Source organism: Rattus rattus, chromosome X (genome assembly GCF_011064425.1).
Source record: "Rattus rattus isolate New Zealand chromosome X, Rrattus_CSIRO_v1, whole genome shotgun sequence".
NCBI classification, from domain to species: Eukaryota; Metazoa; Chordata; class Mammalia; order Rodentia; family Muridae; genus Rattus; species Rattus rattus.
In genome coordinates this window covers 29,874,206-29,897,161 of record NC_046172.1, presented here as the reverse complement: position 1 = coordinate 29,897,161, position 22,956 = coordinate 29,874,206, and the positions used below count along the sequence as shown (strand labels likewise).

Here is a 22,956-nt window from a genome sequence, read left to right as displayed (position 1 = left end):
TCAGATTCTCCTGGTGTTGATTTTAATGCTTTCTCACCCCTAATCAATTAATGCAGTATTTTCCAAATTTGCTATGGATAAGATGGCTACAGTGTAGTGAAGTATTTGGAGGCTTTTAGAAATGATAAGAACAGCATCTGACAAACCAAACCAAACCAACCAAACAAACAAAAGACCCTACAGAAATAAAAGGTTGGAGAGATGGTTTACTGGTTAAGATTCCTTGCACCTCTGCAGAGGACCTTATTTCTGTTCTCAGTGCTCACATCTGGTACTTTACAAACACTTTTTAGTCCAGTTCCAGGGGATCTGCTGCCCTCTTTTGGCCTTGACCACACAAGCAGGCTCATACACATACACTTAAGTAAAAAATAAAAATATAAAAAATATAAAAACACAAGGAAGATTGATTTCTGAGACTTCATAATATGGCCTTGTGTTGTCAGCGCTTGTAACCTTGTCATAGCCTAGAGCTGCGAAGTGACTTGATTTGGAATTCCCACAAAGCAGATGCTAAGACAAGGCTTAATGAGTTGGCAGCTAATCTGGGAGGTGCTTCCAAGGGATCCAGGCAGGTATGCAGAGAAAGGAGACAGAAAGAGGGAACAAGCTAATAAAGTTTTCCTTATTAAGGAAGGCACCACTATAGGCAACTGGAACTTATTCCTACTGAGAATTTCTGGGAAGCAAGGCTGACCATATGCCCCAGCGTTACAATGTTCAAAGGACAGAGGGAGGTGGCATATTTATCTGCCATCTCATGCAATCACTAACTGAATGACTACTGGCATAAACTGAAAACTTTTATTTTCCTGGATGTCGGCATTCCAACATCAGGCTGTGTGCACCCAGTCTCAACGACTAGGTACACAATTGTGGTGAGGTGCTCCTACCACAAGATCTTATTCACATCCAGCCCGACCTTTACTTATTGGAGTTTAAAAATATGAATGCAGTCCTCTTACACATTTTCTTTCTCTTCTTCCTCCTAACTCCTTATTCTTTGACAGGGTCTTGCTAAATATTGCCTAGACTGGCCTTGAACTATTGGTTTTCCTATGTTGGCCTCCGGAGTCCCAGCATCATACATAGGCATATTCCATCACACCCAGATCTCTTTGAAACTTTTCATGTGTGTTCTACTCTCACCATCAATAAATGTACTTGTCGGTTGGCCCCTCTTCTTTCTCTCTGTTTCCTCACCTACTAGGTTGAACCCACTCCCTTTCAAGCAACCCACTTCTGGACTCAACAGGGACTTGATCTCCTTAGGGCCTGCAATTGTAAGAATGTTGTTTTCCTGTTCCTTTCCTGTGTTCTCTCTTGTGGTTGGTACTTGACTGACCATCATAATGAAGAACACAAAACCCTGCCCTCCAGGAGTGATACCTCAGCACATGCAGTTGCTTTAATGAGGATTATCCAGAAAGGTCCCCTAGTAAAGATTCCTTGGTGAACCAGTTTGGAAGTTTGACTAGCGGGGGACATGGCAGGGGACTTGGCTTGTGCTGTGAACCATAGGCTAGCCCAGGAAACTGTAGTGGCAGGGTTTCCAAGAGGAAGGCATAGCTTCTGTTGGGTGTATGGGACACATTTTGTTGGCCCTTAGCATGAAGTAGCTAGGCAAGCACCGTAAGAACTGTTGGCTTGCCGGTTATTAAAGAAATGGAAGTGCTGTAATAATGTGAAATTTATAGATTTTTCTCAGACAGAAGCCGAATCCATAGTTGTTCTCTTGTCGGGCTGGATAATTTGTACATTTTAGACTCTGTCTTGTTTGTAAAAAGGATGTTTTTGTTGTTGTTTATTTGTTTTGAGACAGGGTCTCACTTTGTACCCAGGCTGGCCTCAAACTTGCAGCAATCCTGTTACTTCATCCTCCCAAGTGCTGAGATTACAGCCTACTGTGGCCAGATTTATTATTTTAAAGAAGCAAGCTAGAAGGAAAATCCCAATATAAAAACAGAAGTAAACGGTCTCTTCTCTCACCTGCTCATCTCTGTCTACCAAGTATACTTATTTCAGTACCTTCAGAGTATCCATGGTTCAGAGGAGGAAAACGTCACTTTGAAGCAGTAAGGAGGGACATTAAGGTAGTAGACTGGTCCTCAATTTGGGACAGTTTTATTTCAAAGGGACATTTGGAAATATCTGCAAATAATTTTCAGTGGCAAAACTTGTGGTAAAGGATCCAACTCCCAAATGTCAGCAGTGTCAGAACATGAAATCATCTGGCAGCATTTACAATCGAAGCTGAACCTTGAAAGGTGGGAAGAATTTGGCTGGCCAGGGGGGATAGGGGGAGTGAAAAGCATGGTAGGCATCATAGGAAGGAAGGATAGTCAACTGCAAGTTCAAGATGACAATTCACCTTCGATGATTGGCTAGGGTAAGAACGGAGAAAAGAATAGTTACTGGCCAAAAGTGTGTCCAGTATTTCTTCCTGAGTGCCATAGCTAAACATTAACTTTCAAGGTAGAAAAAGCAGTCACTGAATTCTGAAAAAGAAACCAGATAATCAAATCAAAGTACACTGAGAGGAAGGAATATTTCTGCATTAACAAGTCATGGAAACTCAGTTGCACAAGAGTTAAGCTCTAACCCTAACCCTAATCTTAACTCTAACCTATTAGGTTCTATTTGAACTCGAATGCCAAATAACCCTTTTCCTTCCTTCTACTTTTTGTGCATGGATAAAAACAGGAGTATACAATGTAAAAAGAATCAGACCGAAATAATAAAGGTGGAAAGGGGGGTGGCAAGAGGCATGACCAGGTATGGGAAGAGACAGGAAAGAAGTCCAGAGGGACAGGGGAATGAGTAGTAGTGAAGGGTGGGGAACTTGGGGAACCAGTAGACAGTCCTAGACCTCAGGGATTTGAGAGGGTCTCAGGATCCAATGGGGATGACATTAGACACAGCCGGGAAATAGAGCCTGAAGACTGCATCCAGTAGGTAGACATGGCCCCAGTGGAGGGATGGGGCCCACCCACCACCTAAAATACATTAACTCAAAATTGTCCTTGTCTTAAAAAAAATGCAGGACAAAAATGGATAAAGGTTGAAGGAAAGGGCACCCAGATATTGCCCCACCTTGGGGATTCATCCCATCTGCAGATACCAAACCCTGGCACTATTGCTAATGCCAAGATGTACTTGCAGACAGGAGCCTGGTATGGCTGTCCTCTGAGAGGCTCTGCCAGCACCTGACTAAGACAGATGTAGATACTCACAGCCAGCCATTGGATAGAGCCCGGGACCCCAGTGGAAGAGTTAGGAAAAGACTGAAGGAGGTGAAAGGGATTGCAACCCTATAGGAAAAATAACAATATCAGAGCTGTCAGGACTAAACCATCAACCAAAAGAGTATGCATGGGCAGGTCCATGGCATTTGCTACATATGTAGCAGAGGACGGCCTCATCTGACATTAGTGGGAGGGAAGGTGCTCAGTCCTGTTGAAGCTTTATGCCCCAGAGAAGGGGAATAATAGAGGCATGAGGCATAAATGGGAGAATAGGTGGGGTAGCACCCTCTTAGAGTCAAAGGGGAGGGAGAAGGGGTGATGGGTTCATGGAGGGGAGTCCAGGACAGGAGATAACATTTGAAATATAAGCAAAGTAGTTAATAAAAATGTTCTTATCATATGTTTTTAAGATATTGCAAAGTAAAGAGAGAAATTTAAGGAAAAGAATGTAACTTTGAGAGACGGGAGTAAAAACAGCATACAGCAATTACACTGTACTTGGAATATACATATTATTCTGTGAACATCAAGCATGGAAGCTATGCTGGTTAGGTTTTCTGCCTGTCTACAAAATGCCCAACAAGATACTGGATGTAAAGACATTTTCCTTGGGATCTTGTGAGTGTACGACCTTTACAAGTAACAATAAGCCTATAGATACAGAGAAAGTTGAGCAGTTGTCCAGGCTGGATGGTATGAATATAGATGAATCTGAAGTGAAAATCAGGAATTATAGAGCGATGATGGAGCATTCTGAAATTGGACTATGGTGGTAATTGCATACTTCACTGTTTCGCAAAGACCTTTAAATTACACATGTAAAAACAGTGAATTCCATACCATGAAGTTTATGATTTTTTTTTAGAATTGGTTTTGAACTGGGTTTGAGGTTGTAGCTCAGTTGGTAGTGTGCTAGTCTAGAACAGGGCAAGGCCCTGGGTTCAATTCTCAGTACTTTATAAACTGGATGTTGTGATGAATTCTCTTAATCCCAGCACTAGAGGTACACGTAGGAGGATCAGAAGTTCAAGGTCATCCTTGGACTAGATAGCAAATTTAGACCAGCCTGAGATACATGAAACCAAGTCACAGAGAACCAAAAATGTAAGAAACGAAAGCAGAATGATTGTAATCAGTTACTCCCTCTTAACCGAGGTATCTGAACTCGAATTCTGACTATGGCATCGCTCTCATCCCTCCTTGAAGCGGCCTTAATTATCCAGTTCTCTACCAAAATAATTAGATGGGGACAAGAATAAAACTTTCACACAACTTCCTGTAATTAGATATTCCCATGAGACTTGCGATTCTGAAGCTGGCAAACAAGAACGTCTTGGGTTTTGTATTAGTTGCAGATGTGAAATGCTCACAGGCCTGCAGAGTTGATTGTCTTTCAGGATATTTAGGGAGTGTGGTACTTTTCAGGCCAATGAATGGTTTTTGTAACACAGAACACAATAGAAATGATCAAGATTGTTTCAGCTTGCATTGTGAACACATGTTATTTGTCTCCACTGTTATTCATCCTGGTGGCTTTCTTCGAGTGGGTTGAGGAGACCAGAACTTTGAGTGGCACTTTTTCTCAGAGAACACTTACAGGATAAGGCTGGATGACAGTGAGCAGAATCGATTCTTTGCAGCTCCTGTAAGAGAGAAAAACAAACAGATTTACCTAACGTGCAAAGCACTGTCTCAAGAAGGGGCAGTTTTCTTTTAAGAGGAAATGTGTATGGTGTGTTGCCCAATGTTCCTTAAGCTACCAGGGCAGAGTAAATGAAACAGCTCAGAAGAGGGTTGCAGAGCACAGAGAAACTCCAAATCAAGTGTTTCCTGAGTGCCACAAACCATACAATTCACAGCCTCCTAGGCATTTCTTACCAGCCATCTGATTTGTATGAACAAAAAAATGGGGCCTCAGAATCAAACTTGGTGAGGGAAGAATGATTTTAGAACCACCGAACTCAATCAGCCTCTAGATAGCACTTGGTTCTGAAAATCGCTTCTCCCTTTCTGATTTTCCTATAGCTTACTTTTCTCTGCTGCTTGAAAATTTCTGTTGATTTCTTTGAGGGGAGATATTTTAAAACATTCTCTCAATGCATGAAATGTGTTCTCAGAAAAAGCTTCATGGAAGAGAAACGTCCCTGAAGGTTGTTTACTTTAAAACGGTAACACTGCCAACCATTGTTCCTCATATTGCACAACTCAGTTCGTGAAATGCCCAGGACCAGAGCTGCTAAGTATTTCTGACAGGCAACAATTGGGAAATTGTGTTCACAGTAGGAAGCACTTCACAGCTAGAGCAGAACAATGGACTAGAATGGCTTATTTAATTTCCTCCAAGTAACCCAAACCCTTGAAGAAAAAAAAATCACATTATGGGTTATAATATTGTCTTCCTTCTTTTTTTTTTTCTTTTAAAATTTTAAATAAAACCACTTACTATTTTGCCAAAGAAGAGCTGACTATTTCTACTTCAGGTTTCAATGAATTACCCATTTTTTTGTGATTTATTGGCCAAATGAGTAAGGCGAATTCTGTTCCCGTGGAGAAACCACTGCAAATCGCATTTCTAACACTCGTGCAACTGTGGGTGAGCACACTCATTCTGCATTGTCAGACTGTGATCTATTGACTCCTAGGAGATGAATGCATGTACCTTGAGCTAGAGAGTGTGGCAGGGAAAAGAGAGGTGGTCGGAATGAGAAGGGGATCTAGATCTACAACTCCAGGAATAAGCAGAACACTCCTGATGCTGATAATACTGACAGGTGGAGAGCACGGTGCTGTCAGCCTCACAACTGCTACAATTCCTCACTTTTTGAGGCTGGCGGAGTGCCCAATAACTGCAGTAGGCAGAGCAGCAGTGTATAATCAAGCCAGGTTTCAGTGGGTGTGAGAAAGGATTGTGTACTACTGGGGGCTGTGGGGTGGAGCCATTACGGATCATTAAGTCAGGCAGTGGTTTATAAAAGCATCCTAGCTTTGCTTTGCAAAGGAATTCTGGCTTTCTCTTTTAAGGAATTGTAGACAACAATGCTGTTTGCATTGGAATGTGTGGTGGTGACAGGCTGGATGTGTAAGGGGTATCCATTTCAGGGGTAACAGATCAAAAGAGAAGGAAAGGAGTACAGCTTAGTTTTCACTTCTTGGTCAAAGGAAAAAATACACATTCTACAGATAAATGCAATATAGGGATGAGCAGACAGCTTACTAAATAATGTGTTTAATGAGCAAGCATAAAATACTGAGTTCAAAGCCCAGTAATCGCTCAATCTCTTCCTCCCTCTCTCTGTCTCTGTCTCCCCTTCCCTCTTTCCCTTTCCCCCTCCCACCCTACCCTCATCTCTCCAGCAGGTTAGTGGTACGTGCTTGTAATCCTAGCACTGGGGAAGGAGAGACATGTAGATTCCTGAGGCTCAGTGGCCATACAGCCTAGGCTACTTGGAGAGTTCCAGAACAATGAAAGAGACCATATCTCAAAATAAGAGAAGTTCTTGAGGAGACACCTGACCTACATACACATTCACACAACACATGTATACCTTTATCCACAAGAGCACTCACACACATGTCAACAACACATATATACACATGCACACACATAATAAAACAATACCCATAGATCAGTGTATCTCTCAAGTCTTACTAAAGAAGCTTCTTTTTGAAGTAGATGGTGATTAACACAGACACCCACAACTGCTTCTTGTGAAGAGAATAAAAGACTGTGGAGAGCTCAGCTTGAAATATCACACCGTATCCCCCCTCCCCCATATCAAGGCTCAGGAATAATTACAGAAGACAGGCCAGAACTCTTGTACGAGCCAGAGGTGGTGGATGACTACAGTGAAATGGTGTCTTCTGGACACAAGGTTTCTGCACAATTGTGACCGCACATGTAAGACCTGCACATGATCAAGCCAGCCAAAATCCCAGTATTGATGATCTGGGTGCTTCATGAAATCCCACCCCCAGCTAGAGAGCTATTGGCAGGTGACTGCTGGCAGGCAGGTAGAAAGTCAGTTTTCTTCAAGGATGACACTTTGAGAGGGTATTGCAATAGGTGGCACTATATCATGCACATAGTCATGGTCCTAAGTAGGTTCTGGGGTTGAAAAAGAAAAGAACATCTAAGTTGGGAAGGAAAACATGTTTTATCAACATGTTCTCATCTTAATGCTGGGGAGAGGAAATCTGATTGGCTAGTTCCAACATTCACATATAATTGGCTGGTCCCAGAAGATGAATCCCCAGGATCCAATCTGTGTGTGTGTGTGTGTGTGTGTGTGTGTGTGTGTGTGTGTATGAAATCATCAAACAATGGCTAGTTAGAACTCTGCATATACACGTAGATTCTAAAATAGTTACTCAATTCTAGTAGATAAACAAAATTATGGAATGCTGCTTTATTTAATTTCAAATTTATAGTCTATTAAAAAGCGAATCCATTCACATAAATTATTGGGATTCTCAAGTGTGGCAGCAAAGTCAGACCCATTACTCTCTTTGGCCTATTCTGCCCAACTTGCTCCCAGAGACCCCAGTATTTGGCAAAGCATCCTGAGAACCCATCCTCTAAGACCAGTTAATTGTATGGGGATGTTGTAATCAACCAATCAGATCCCCTCTCTCCAGCATTAAGCCGAGAAGACACAGCAATTAAGAGAGCTAGGATTCAGGAGACCTGAGTACAGGATGCAGATAGACTGAGTCTCTGAACAATCTTGACTCTGTCATTTCCTGGGTGATGCTCCATTAGAAATAAAATAATTGATGTAAAATTTCTCAGTGTGATATCTATCATCATTCAAGGGAAGAGCTTTTTACCTCTGTTTTCTCTCATCTGTAAGTACTTAATCATCACCTGCCAGACAAGAAGAATTAACTCCACTGCAGATCAGATCCCCTAGGATTCTTAACCCAATCTTAGGAAGAAAGAAAAAGAAAGACAATCAGATCGGTATGTGTTCATGTGTTAAAGGATGTCAAAATGGATTTAGACAGCTTTAGTGGGGTCCCATGCCAATAGACACTAGTCATCTCCACAGGCGAAGGGGAGGGTGCTGTGAGACATTAACCAGGAATGTTGAGAACCAGAATTTGTAACATTAACCCTTTACTCTCTTTGCAGTCTATCTTTTTGTCTTCCTAAAAAACCTAAAACAGGCAATGGGGAGAGGCATTCGAAGCAGCAAATGCCCAGAGAGCAGAAGCAACATTTGTGAGATTCCTGACCTTCCACTGAGGTGAGATACCTGAGGCAAATAATTTAAGGCAGTGTCAGTGTGGGATCAGACCATTTTATGAAGGCTCCCCAATAACTTGGCTGCTAAACCTAGGTGGGTAAGACAGCCTTAGAACAAATATGTGAAAGCTGAGATACTCTAGCATAGCAGCCCTTAGGTTCAGTCATCCAGGAGTCCAGAAAAAGCACCCACAGGAACCAATGATGGTTCTAATCAATGGATGCAGGAAACCAGTGCTCAGTTACACCACTGCCAATGAAGGCAGAACTCTCTGTCTTTTATGTCACCACTCTGTCCAACTTTTTACATTTCCAAAGAATCGAAGCTAGAAAAGAGTGTTGGAAGACAAAGAAAACACTATCTATGATGTTCCTTAATGATCTGCCGGTTTCCCAGACTCCAAGCAGGACAAACAGGAACTTTGAGGAAGAATGGAAGCATGAATACAAGATTGAAGGCTAAAGATCACAGCACAGGGCACTGGGGAGATGGCTGAATGGACAAAGGCATGCATTGCACTAATCTGGAGACCCAAGTTCATGTCATATGGGTTCATGGAACTCATATAACAAAGTCAGATGCAGAGATAAGAGTTAGAAACTGTTTTCCAGAATTCTGCATGCCAGCCAGCCTAGAATACATGGTGCAGCAGCAGAAACAAGGAGTGCCTCAACAAGGTCAAAGATAAGAACCAGGTCAGAAAATTTGTCCGCTGACCCTCACACATGCACCTCAGTACACGACCCCTCCTCACACGCACTACATAAAATATTTTCAGAGATCATTGCACCTCATCAGACAATGCATGCAGTCAAGGATGGGGCAGTGCATGGAAGAAGTGCTTTCCTTTCAAACAGCACTCAGTATTAGGATATTTAGTCACTCTGGCTGCTCAGGGGAGCTGACATTCACAGATCTACTGTATCAGTTGTTGGGAGTAAATGAGTCACTGGACAAAGACTCTCACTGAGGAAAAAGTAGGGGGTACACGTTGCTTTAAAAACACAGGTGAGGACCTTCTAAAGCAGACTCAAACAGCACAGGAAATAAGAACAGTAACTGACAAAGTGGATCTCATGATGCTAAAAGTTCTCTCTACGGCAAAGGGAACTGTCAATGGAGGAGAGGATGAGCCAATAGAAGAAGAGAAAATATTTTCTAGATGTACAATTGACAGAGGGTTAGTATATAGAATACATACATATATTGCATACATATGTAAGGTATCTTATGCATATATATTCTTCTGTTGGATAATCTGACAGAGGGTTAGCATATAAAATATACATATACCTATACACATATCCCTCTTTCTGAAACCTGGTTGGAAAACATTTTCTCAAAGTCTCTTTGCTGCTCTCCTCCTCCACTGACATTTCCCTTTGCTGTTCTGAGCCTTTTCACTACCATGAGATTTGGTGTGTCAGTTGTTATCATTATTTCCTGTGCTGTTAGAGTCCTACTTAGAAAGTTCATATAATATATATGATACTAAAATCCTGAATATCAAGAAAACAAGAAAGCTAATTAAAAACAGGGTTGTAGGCCTTATTAGGAAGCTTTCTAAAGACAAAGTGCAAATGGCAGGGAAATTGTTTTAGGAGCTTTCTATTTTTCTTAGTTATTAGGGAAACACAGATTGAAAGTTCATTTGACGCCCTCCGCCACCACCATGGGATATGACAACAAATTGGTTCGTGGATATTGGTGAGAGTAGACCTTTTATACACTGCTGGTGGGAGTGTAAACTAGTCTAGCCACTCTGGAAATGCATATTGAGGTTTCTCAAAAACAAATAAGAAATAGAATTGCAATATGACCCAGCTACACTACTCCTGGGTAGCCCCATATGTCTTTGAGATTCTTGTACATCCATTTTCATTGCTTCTCTAGTCATAATAGCTAGGAAATGGAATCAATCCAGATGCCTGTAGATTTACAAATGGTTAATGAATAGTGGTTCATATATACAATGAAATCGTTGCTCAGGTATAACCAACAAATTGTAAATAAATGGGTAGAAATGAAAAACGTCATTGAAGGAATCAGAGATAGGACTGGAAGAGCTTGAAGGGGCTTGAGACCCCATATGAACAACAATGCCAACCAACCAGAGCTTCCAGGGACTAAGCCACTACCCAAAGACTATATACATGGACTGACCCTGGACTCTAACCTCATAGGTAGCAATGAATAGCCTAGTAAGAGCACCAGTGGAAGGGGAAGCCCTTGGTCCTGCTAAGACTGAACCCCCAGTGAACATGATTGTTGGGGGGAGGAGGGGGAGGGGTTAGTGGGATGTTGGCCCAGAAACCGGGAAAGGGAATAACATTCGAAATGTAAATAAGAAATACTCAAGTTAATAAAGAAAAAATGGAAAAAAAAAAAAAAGAAAACCGTCATACAGACTGAGGTCATCCCATCCCCACAAAATAAGCACCACATGTTATACCTCTTAAGAGCTACTTCTACCTTCAAATCTTAGGGGGTTTCTAGGGGTGGGGTTAAGGTAGCATATATGTGGAAGCTAGGAACCTCAAAATGGGCCATTGATATAGGTAATGCATAAGAAGGAGAATATAGGCACAACAAAACTAGAGAAGGGGAGTATGGGGTAGGGGAGAAGGTTTCAATCAGGGAGCAGTGATGGGGAAGGGAAAAGGAGGGGAACGGAGAATTGTTAACCAGCATAGAGTAAGCGTGAAAATGCTGCATGGCAAACTGAGATCTCACAAATATGATAATAGAAACACATGAGATATCCAAAATACAGACTAGGAGAGTATGGCGAGCAAAGATTTAAGTAGAGATGGAAGAAATGAGGGAAACTGGTAAGTTAACCTGAACTAAACTTTGTAACAACACTCCACTAGTTTCTTGGTTAATTAAAGTACATTTACAGGGAGAATAAACAGAGGTATCACATATGGATGAACAAAGATATTCCTAGAACACACAGTGCCAGAAATCCTCAGTGTCAGGCATTGGTTACCTCTTTATGAGTATGAATAAAAAAGGCCCACAGGCACCCATAACATGGCAAGCTATTGCCATGTCCCTTGGTTGCCTGTGAAAAGTAGATGATAAGGCCCTGTTGCTGATGATACCACACATATGCAGCCATTAGAGATGTTAATTCAACAGGGCTAACTTTTTCCACCAAAGCCTGCTAAAGAGATCCAGTGGTGTGATAGCTGCAATCTCAGGTAGCATCATTATGGAAGTGACATGGTTTTTACTGTATTCTGTTGGTTGGAAACAAGTGGTGGGCCCAGTGATGTAAAGAGTATAAGGGAATACATAATGATATGACTACAAAGAGGCAAGGATCTTAGCTGTCTTATATTCTGTCTGCCAGGATGATAAAGGAGGACCTGTGACCAAGTGTCTTAGTTTCTTTTCCAGTTGCTGTGATAATACACTTTCAAAAAAGCAACCTAAGTATATTAGTTTCTTTTCCCGTTGTCATGGTAAGATGCTATGACAAAGGCAACTTAAAGAAGAAAGAGTTTATTTGGGCTTATGGTTCCAGAAGGATAAGTTTGTAATGGTAGGGGACATGGCATGTATGACTACAGGAGCAGCAAGCTAAGGGCTCACATCTAGAACCATAAGCATTATACATATACACACACACATATATATATCCCATATATACAATATATATCCTATATATGCAATATATATGTATGTGTGTGTGCGCGCGCACGTGCACGCGCATCTAAATGGCATGGATATTTAAGCTTTCAAAACTTATATTTAGTGACATACTTCCTTCAACACCTCCACACCTCCTAAATTGCCTAAACAGTGCAATCGACTAGTGACTAAGTCTCCAAGACTAAGTCTCCAAATACCCATGACTATTGGGGTGTGGGGGAGGTCCTCTCATTCAACCCATTATGCTAAGGGAAACAAGAACTTACTCTGTCCCACAGTTCAAGAACCCAGTCCCAGTCCATTGTTGCAGGGAAGTTAAAACAGTAATAGAGAGGAGCTTGAGGCAGCTGGTCGCAAGGCATCACAGCAGAAAGAAGAAAGCAAGGAAGCATGCTAAATCCTCTGCTCCTTTTTCCTGTTTCCTAGTCTAGGAGTCTAGCCAGGGAATGGTGCTGCCCACACTGGTAAAATCTTCCCAGTTCAATTAATGCAATCAAGATATGTGTCCCTAGGCAGACCCAGAAGCCCCTTCTCTCCGATGATTCTAGATTCTGGCAAGTTGACAATACTAACCACCAAATTTAAATATCTTAGAGCAATTTCTACCTATGACTTCCCCTTATACAGATTTATTTTCCTGCCAATAACCACAACAAGCATCGATCATTACACCTTGTTAATTTGACAATAGGAAACATTTAAAAATGTGTTCATTGTGTTAAAAATCTTTGTGCATGTTGCAATGTTCTATAATTTGCCTAAAACACAACCTAGATTGATTTTCAATTTCACAATTTATGGCAAGCAGTTATCTAAATTGAAATGAAGTATTATAAAATGTTATTTGTCATTAAGACTGGAGATATGTTTCTCCTTTGTTTTTTTTCCTCATCTAGTCATTATTTAATTATAACCTGCCAGGGAAGAAAATTTAACGACACAATATTTTGTATTCCTTAATATTCCAAATAATATAATCCTAGGGTAAAATATAAGCCACTTTAAAATTGTTTCAGCAGAAAGATAGAATCAGTAATGGAAGAGCGAACATTCAAGCAAGCAGATAACCTCTTTTTAGGAAGGCCTAAAATAGCTTGAGGCTTTTAAACATCCAGGCAGAAGCACATTTAGAGAAGTATTTCATAATAAGTTCCAACAAAAATTTCTACTTTTGTGGAGTAATTTCAAGTTTTAGTGCCATTTTTTTTACATGTCTGGGTTGGTTAAAATCTTGACTTGCCAATGTCGACAGGGAAGATTCCACGTAGCCCAAGACCTAGATGAAAAGCTATAGGTATTTAATAGCTTCTGAGAGAGGAAGAATTGATTGCATCCAGGACTAAGCTCCTGCATAGGCTGTACCAAGTGGTTAGCTCTGGACACTTGTATGTAGGGACAACTCTAAAGGAACTCATTAGATTGTGTGTGTGTGTGTGTGTGTGTGTGTGTCTTTGTGTGTACACAATAATAATTAAACAAAATATCATTGTCTAGGAGACACAGAGGGGCTTGATGTGTTGGAGATGGGTGGGACTGTTGTAGATACATTGTTTATGTACAAATTTCTCAAAATTAAAAAAACTCATTTGAATACATGAATCAGAGTGTTGTCCTTTGAGGAAAAATTCAACTTAACCCTCCTAGACCACCTTTGCCAAATTTATTCTCTATTCCTGCTTTCATTTCTTTGACAGAAGCCTTGTCCTTTGAGTCCTGTTTGGGCCACCCAGCACAATCATATGCCTTGTGTAGTTTCATTAGATGTGATTATGTAGATGTCAGCAAGGAAGGTGAAGAACCTTGCCCTTTTTCCATTAATTAATATAATTATTCACTTTACATTCTTATCACAGTGCCCCCTCTCCTGCCAGTTCCACCTCACATGGCCCCTCTCCCATCCCCTCCCTTTCACTTCTGAGGAGGGGAAGGTACATCATCATTACTAAGCCGCCTTGGCACTTCAAGTCACTACAGGACTAGGCACATTCTTGAAATAAAATTTTCTGGTTTCTTTGGAGACTAAATTAGTCATAATGGTGTTTTGCTGGGGCAGACACAGGTGATAGTATGTTGTGCTGAAGCAGACACAGGTGAGTGGATGTTTTGTTGAAGCAGACATGTTAAAGAATGTAAAGAATATAAATAGGACTACAGATGGTAGGACAAGGCTTGTGCTTTGGTTTGCCTTGTTTTGCCTTACTACTTTTCTCTGATGACTATGGTCTTGTGTTGGTTTGCCTTACATCGTGTTGCTGATTTTCACTTGTTATGACTTCATAGAGAATAATCCACCAAAGAACTTGTGATATTCCAGTGGATTCTTACTGCTTCTACATACTCTTGCTGATCAGCTGGAGCCTTGTAGGTTATTCTGAATTAAGCTGCTGCTGCTGCTAATTTATATGTGGTGTCTGCCTTGTGGACTAGATGGCAGCTGCTGATTCGTGTTTGGTGGTTTGCTAGTAGGCTGAACTGCTGATATCCTAACAATGAAGATGGGAATTGACCCAAAGAACTATTTCTAAATAGCTTCATTTACCTTGTATCCTATTAGTCTTTCTTTCCTACTACCTCTGGTGGGTGGGCTAGAAGGGAAGTTTAAGCATTTTAAGAACCCTTATTAAAATATGTTATGAAAAAATCTAAGCCTACTCATTCTTTTCCACTGAGGCCAGACAAGGCAATCTAGTTAGGAGACAGGATCCATAGGTAAGCAACAGAGTCAAGGACAGCTCCCCCAACACAGTTGTTGGGGATCTGCATGAAGACCAAGCAGCATATTTGCTACATATGTGCAGTGGCCTAAGTCTACCCCATGTATGTTCTATCATTTGTGGTTTAGTCTCTGGGAATTCCCAAGGGTCGAGGTTAGTTGTCCCTGTTCTTGTGGAATCTTTATCTCTTCCTGGTTCCTCAGTCCTTCCCCCTACTCTTCCACAAAACTCTGAGCTCAATTCAATCTTTGGCTGTTGGTCCCTTCCTCTGTTTTAGTCAGTCAGCTGCTGGGTAGAGCCTCACAGAGATATATCCCATGGGCTAGAACCAGACCCTGACACTGTTAATGATGCTGTTTTATGCTTCCAGACATGAGCTTAGCACAACTGTCCTTTGAGAGACTCCACAAAGTAGAACCTTGGATTTTTAATGAGGTATAATTTTCTGTATTAAATCTATCTGTGCAACCCCCACTAGCACAGGGGATTGAAACCAGACCCTAGGGTATTCTAGGCAAGTGCTCTACCACTGAAACCCTAAATTCCCTCTGAACAATGAAGCTAACATGGCACTCTCAATTCCTTAGAGCAACATAGTTTGGTACCTTTCTTTAACTGTCTTTCTCATTTTATAGTTAGACTATTTTAGTTCTTCACTGTGTAATCATATGAGCATGTGCAATTATACATTTCCTTTCTACACCAACTAATTAGATCCCTTGATCCAACTCAGAGACTGATATGAATTTAACTGCATCTAGATTTCCTCAGAGATTGTAAAAACGAATGGAAATAAAACTCAAACAACAGAAATCAGTAGAAGGACATTATTTATAAAAACTTAAGTGTCCTTTTTTTAAAAAAAAATTATATCCAGACAAGTAAACAATTGGATTTTCAACCTTAAAAGTAGAAGTAATCAATCTGTGAAGGCTGGAAGGTTAAGTTTTAAAAGGCAAATAAAGAGGTAATTTAGGGCTGTGGATGAAAGGGTTTTGTAAATTGTGAAATGACATTTTAACATAACTCAAGAGACTGTTCTGTAGTGTTGTTATTTGGAAGGCAGTGTGGTAAGGCACAGCAAGAGAGATTTGATCCTGCACTTCTAAGCTAAGCAAGCACAAATATAACATTCTTATCCTCATTCTTCAGAGTTCTTAAAAGAGATTAGAAAAATTATTTTTTCCTGCATGTTAGTGCATGCCAGTCCTTGACCTCTCGGCTTGTGGGCAGCCACTGTTGATGGCAGCAATAACCAAGTAAGAGCATTTCTCCAATGACCTGGTTCAAACGGGTCTTCTCTTATTCGAGGGGTATTTTGAAATAGAATCTCTTGCTTTCTTTATATTTTCTTGATTTGAACCAAGGCATGGGAAATAAACAAGCAGTTTCTTCTGTCTGAATAACCAGTCACAACACAGTGTCAGCCTAGTCAGTCACTAACAAAGATGGAGGAAGTAGTGTCATCTGCCCCTTTCAGAAAAGTGACCACAGGACTAAAGTTAGAATGGGTTCTAGGGTTCCATCCAGATGACCCCTATAGCAGTCTGAATAGAGATTATAATTATCCACTGAAGCAGTTCCTCAACAGATATTGAAGCCATTACTTAGAAAGAATGGAGATATCCAGAAAAGGAGAGAGCCTTCAGAAAAGGTCAGTCAGTAAGCGCTGTGCTCTATCCAGTTCTTGATGAAGCATTCATTTTCAGCCTATTGTTGCAGAAGTCTGCCATTTCAGTTATACCAACAAAGGAGAAGAATGAGATTATTCTTCATCCCAATTATGTTCTAGTGTTGCTGGGGAAGAAATTATACAAAGTGAGTCACTATAGTCATATGGGTAATAAAGATAGACAGAAAGTGGATCAAAGGGTGCACGCATAGGATGGGGCATTGGCTCTTGCAGAAGACTCAGATTTGATTCCCAGCACCGACATAATGGCTGTAACTCCAGTTCCGGGGCATCCAGTACCTTTGTATAAGCTCTTCCGCTACTTGGCATATGTGTAGTACACAGTGCATACATGTAGGCCAAACACTCATATACATAAAATAAAAAATAAAGCTTAAAATTCTCTGCACTTGTGCAGTAGAATTGACTTGACCTTTATCAATTGTTCTGACAGTATATTCCTCACTACCACTTTCACTCTTAAGTGAGAAGTTCCATTGGTAATTAAGAAAACCACCAGTTTAGTTCCCAGTAGAAGAAGCAAGGGGAATTTAATGAAACTTCTTTATCTGGCAATAAATTCATCCCCCAATACTCAAAGACGGTCTTAATAATCGTTTCGCATTAGTGATACAGAGGATTCAAAGATGTACCTTAGTCACATCTTTTATTCACACTCTTCTCTATTCTATACCTCTAGACCCTTAACTATTCATGTGAGTATCTTGAACATACAGCAGATTACATAAAATGGCAATACACAATCTACAGGTTTTGTTTGGACGAATTTGAAAAGCCCCATAGCATCCACATCTGTATCTTAGAATGCTTGATTTGAAAGAAGCCAGCTACCATGTGCATAGTCACAAAATCCTGTACCCCCTCCCTTTCATGCTGTGAAGTAGTTAAATAAAGCAGTTTGAAGAGAGAGCAGATGCCCGGCCATCCCTAGCTAGGTCAGATCTCCAACCCTGTGAATGCCTGGCCCAATCAAGCCTTTAGATGAGTTCTACCACAGCTGTCATTTAACTATAGCCACACTTAAGAGACCTCACTAAGAACCATCTGGATGAGAAGAGCCACTTTATATAACCAGGAGGGTAATACATGATTTTATTAAGCCATCATGTGTATTTTCTAGACATCAACAGATAACCAGAACATTTCCCCCAAAAGAATATGAAGAGTATATATTTAAAGTAATAGACAACCAAAGGGGTGACAAGGATTTGAAATGGAACATGCTCCTATTGTCAAGCAAAAAAAAAAAAAAATACCCAAGCTAATGGCTCCCCAGTATGTTGTAAATATGATCTACACTTCAACACACAAAATACAAACCAAACAGCTGAACAGAAAACTCAAGACCATCTTAGGCAAACATGTTGTCATGAGGAGCATAACATTCTTACTGTTGGGGACAGGGTTAACACAACTGTAACATTAATTATGGACTTTTGAAGATTGAGGTTGAAGAAGGAAAAAACTCTAATAAAATTAGGAGAGGGGACAGGACCCAATTAACATTTTGGCTGAAAGTTGTCCTCAAAGAATTATTTGAAGTGCACAAATGGAATTGTAGGGTACAGATCTGAATTACAAACAGAAAGAAAGGATCAAAGTCCTTTGTAAGATAACCAAGAGAAATGATTCATTTGCAATATAACTTCACACTAAACATATTTTAAAAGATTTTTTAAATGAGCATGAGTGTTTTGTCCATACATATGTGTATGTTTGTGTGTGTATGTGTTTATGTGTGTGTGTGTGTGTGTGTGTGTGTGTGCGTGTATGTGTGTGTATGTCATGCATGTTGGATATCTATGAAGCTAGGAAGATAGAAACTGGAATTAAACATGGTTATGTACCACCATGTGATATCCAGATATTGAATGTAGGCCCTCTTACCCTCTGAGCCAACTCTTTATCCTTTAATTTACATTTTACTTAAAGGTATTTTTTTGCTTAGGCTGTGATTTTCTTTGTGAAATATATTAGGGTGTTAGAGTTAAAATTCATATAGCTGGTATAGTAATTATCAAAATTAACATTTTAATAAAATCGTTTCAAACACTTTATTTTATTGAATTTTTAAATTCTCTTGCAATAAATTTTAGGCTCTGGCACTTGGAATTTAGAGACTGCTGCTAAGAAGGCTTTGTTTATACATAGTTTGTTTTTCATTGGATGAGATTGTTCTGCTCATTAAATTTATGAATGAATGCTGTCTTTGGCTTTTGACCTTCTTATTTAACTAATGGAAGGAAGTGGCCCTTACATTGGAGATGTAACAGAAAGTAGGATCTGCTGAGGGAACACTATCTCACACAAGTATAATACAAAATGCTCTCACTTGAATCATCGCATTAACAAATGTCTCCTGAGTACCTACCTCAGGCTAGGCTTTTAAGAAGCATCAGTCTTAATAGGGGTTAATTTTACCACAGGGTATAGGCATTTAGAAATGTCTGGAGGCATAGTGGACTGCATCAACTAGGAGAAGTGCTAATAGATAGACCAGGTATGCTGATAAACATCCTCAAATGCAGAGGAAAGAACTGGGGAGATCATGCTTTGTAAGTATGAGGACCTCAGTTTAATTCCCAGAGCCTATGTACAAAAAAGTTTAACATGGTAGTGGGCACTTTGAATCCTGGTGCTAAGAAGGAAACAGGAAGGTTCCCTAGGACTTGCTGGCCAGTGAGCTTAGCTTACTTTCAGAGTTTCAGGACAGTGAGAGGCCTTGTCCTCCAAAAAATGGACAGTTCCTCTGGTATCTGAGCAAAGACTCTAGAGTTTGTCCTCTTTCCTCAACATCCCTGGACACATGTGTACACACATATAGATACATAAACACACCATTAAATATTTACAATAATTATATATAGCACTTAATGCCAATAACAAAATGGAAGATCTTTGTGCTACATCATAAATAAAAATAAACAATGGAGTGCCTAATATGACAGACTTAACCTTCTAGAGAGGGAAGACATTCAATTAAAAATAATGAGATCAGAGAAGTCTTCCATGATTCTTGATTGATGTTTCAATATCCCCATTAGATGTTTAAAAGTCTGGATAGTAGAGAACCTTATATAGTATCTGAACATCAGCACTGTATAACCGTGACAATGAATCTAATACCGACTGATACCATGGTGATTTGACAGAGAAACGTTCGCTACAGCCTGGAGCATTTTAACACTTAATCTCCCAATTGGTGGCATTATTTGAGAAGATTGAGGTGGTGCAGCTCTGCCTGTTGGAGGCAGTACATCACTTTAGTCAGGCTTTGAGTTTAAAAATCTCTCAGAGCTTCACATTTTCCCCTACTTTGGGCTGGCTTTTCAGGATGTAAGCTCTCAGATTCATGTCTCTGCCCCCCAGCTCTCAGCTTCATGTTTCTACCTCCGTGTCTGCTACTCATTGCCATGCTTCTTCTATGATGGACTCTTGTTCCTTTGTAACTGCAAGCATAAATAAACACTTTATAACTTGCTTGGTCATGGTGTTTTATAACAGCAGTAGAAAAATGTGAATACAATTACTAAGTGCCTAATGGGTAGGTACCTTACACAGTGTAGCTACATGTGTGTCGAAGAGATAATTCAGATCTCTCAAGAGAGATAAATAGGGCAGTGTAAAATTTCATCATATTACTCAGAGGAGTGAATTTAAATCTTTTGAATTTTCACTCCTGCAATGTTCAATTTAATAGTTTTAGACTGGGGTGGACCACAGGTGACTGAAACTATGGGAAACAAAACAGGAGGAAAGTGGAGACAGTCAACTCTATGGAATGACATACAGTTAAGATGGTGTGGTAAAAATAAACCCTTTCTTCCCAATTTGCACTCTTTGGTCATGGTGTTTCATCACACCAAGAGAATCCCTCACTAAGACAGCTCTTACATCCAAATACTATTAGCATCTGTATTTGGGGTTTCTGGCATTGTCCCAAGCTCAGTATATCTCAAACATAGCTTGAAATCTTCCAAATCTGTATTCTGTTCCCAAGAAACACTGACTGCCTATATAAGATTTGCCTGGGTGGTAGCTTTCTTTTGGTGTCGTCTTTTACTTTTTTGGTCTACTTAGCTAGGTTTGTTTTTGAGGTAGGATTTTCTAGAGTCCAGGCTGGCCTCAAACTCAGTTTGAAAAGGAGTCCTTGAACTCCTGGTCCTCTTGTTTCCACCCTTTGAGTGCTGAGAGTGGCCCTACTTATTTAGGTATAATTAACAAACTCCAATCAATGGACCATATTTACCACTCTGCTTTTCTTCTGATGTAGGTAGGTTTTCAGTTGCAGAATGATTTGTAATTTAATTGGACATAATACTTGTGCATATTAATGAGATATGCTGCAACAATATTCATGTGTGCAACGTGTATCATTTCTTTGTGTCAAGAAACTTCAAACTCCTCCCCCAACCCGAAGACATGGAGTAAATTGTTGTGAAGTGCAACAAGAGTTGGTGTGGTGAAGGAGGCTAGGATGCAGCTCATTCCGGAAGCAGAGATTGGAGTGAACAAACCTAAACCCGTTCATGTTGCTAGAGTGATATGCTAATAAATGCACAGTTCCAGAAGGATACCAACTGTAAGACGACCTTGTCAAATTGAACTCCCTCCTTTGAAAACAAGAAATATTACCAGCCTGAAAGATTCATTTGTAGATCAATGGTATTTCTCAAACAAAAAACATTTTCCATGTTATGTATTTGTTTTTCTTCGTGCAGTTTTTAATATTTCCCTTACAAGCTACCTAAAAATATTCATTTGACAGTCAGGAAAATGTAATGTTCATTGAGTAAATACTCTACAGTTGATAAACTATAAATGTAAGGAATTATAAATATAAATAAATATAGTGTAAATTAAAATACAAGAGAAAGATGGTATGGGAATACAACCAGGCCATTTGTGCATGTTAAATAGTCAGATCTCATTAAGAGGGGCATCTGAGTAGCAATCCAGGAGCTATTGTAGTTAGCCATGCAAAGTCTCAAGGAAAAAAAAAACTCTCAGAAGTATAGCATTGTTAATACACAAACACCCTGTATAGAGTCTGCCAAGACCTCTTAGGAAGATCTGGAGCTAGTAGAGTGCTATGGTGAGACTGAACCATAGGAAAGCAGTGGCAAATGCATCTAGGGTGATAGTACTATGTATTGGTTATGTGTCTCATTGCTGTAACCAAATAAGGAGCAACATAAAGAAGGAAAAGTCATCTTGGTTTGTGTTTAGGCAGAAACCGTCCATCATGGGGAAAGCATGATGTCAGGAGTAGCCGTGAGAATGTGTTCAGCTCAGGAGATCAGGAAGAAGAGTGAGGGCAAGGCTGTGCTCTTCAAGCTTTCTTCCTTTTTCTATTTTATCCACGCACATGTAGCTGCCTAAATTTGTGGCATCTTCCATCTCTGTTAATACTTTCAGAAAAGAAGTTCCTTACAGAAACACCCAAAGGTATCTAGCATGGAGTGTTTCTGTTTTTTTTTTTAATTCAATCGATCCGACAAAAGAAATTAAATATCACATCAGTAATTGTTAAATTACTAAATGAAAGTCTGTAGAGAAACGTCCTCCAAATGAACCTTTCTTCTTATCATTTCTTCCTTTTTATTATCATTGATGAAATTGCTAAAGCCACCATTACTTTTTTAAATTGTATTTTTTATTATTTTAAATCTTGAAAATTGAGATAAAATTATCAGCCCTTTTCAGAAACAATGTCAGAGGAACTAACAGAGAAAACTAAAAGAACAAAGAGTACTTGAAGAGTAATGAAGGTGGATGATTTCTGTAAATGCTTTGTCAAGACAGAGAAAAGAATACAGCAGGTGAAAACCTATCACTGCTTTGTATGACCAGAGTTTGGAACAAGCAATGGGGGAAAAATGGAGTGCCTATCAAGAAAGAGCCCCTGGGATATTTTTTATAAAGAGAAATTGAGTGCATTTGAACTTGTATCTCATTTGTCAACATTTCCCAAGCTTTACATCACACAGGACAAGATTTCCCTGGTTAACTGCCTTCCTGCCTGGTGCTTTTCTAATTTCCCCTAAAGATAAGCAGTGACTAGAAACGGTCTGATCCTGTTTAACCTATTTATGACCAGTGTCATACAGCAACCATCCTGATATTTATTGTAGGACCCTTCATTTCTGGTCCTTTTAATATACTTCATTGATAGGGGGCAACGTCAATATGACTGACATTTTTTAGCATCTTAGAGGTTTCCTGTTCTGGCATTATGTCCATAAGTTTTGCCCAGCAAGCCTGGTGTTGATTCAAGATATATTTGTTTTGTGTTTCAAAACATGGTTTATTTCCATGGTCCAGAATGGTCTGGAATTCTCTATGTACACCAAGCTGGCCTGGAACTCATAACAAGCCTTCTGTGCCAGCCTCCTGAA

General features: G+C 40.0%; 1 protein-coding gene across 1 annotated transcript in view; it reads right to left on the bottom strand.

Annotated features, from left to right (window-relative positions):
* The window catches only part of Frmpd4 (FERM and PDZ domain containing 4), a 627,756-nt gene that overhangs the window by 47,430 nt on the left and 557,370 nt on the right, over window positions 1–22,956 (bottom strand). Inside the window, exon 5 of the mRNA XM_032889687.1 lies at window positions 4,843–4,888. Coding sequence (XP_032745578.1) covers window positions 4,843–4,888 — 46 coding nt within the window. The remainder of the gene's footprint in view (window positions 1–4,842; window positions 4,889–22,956) is intronic.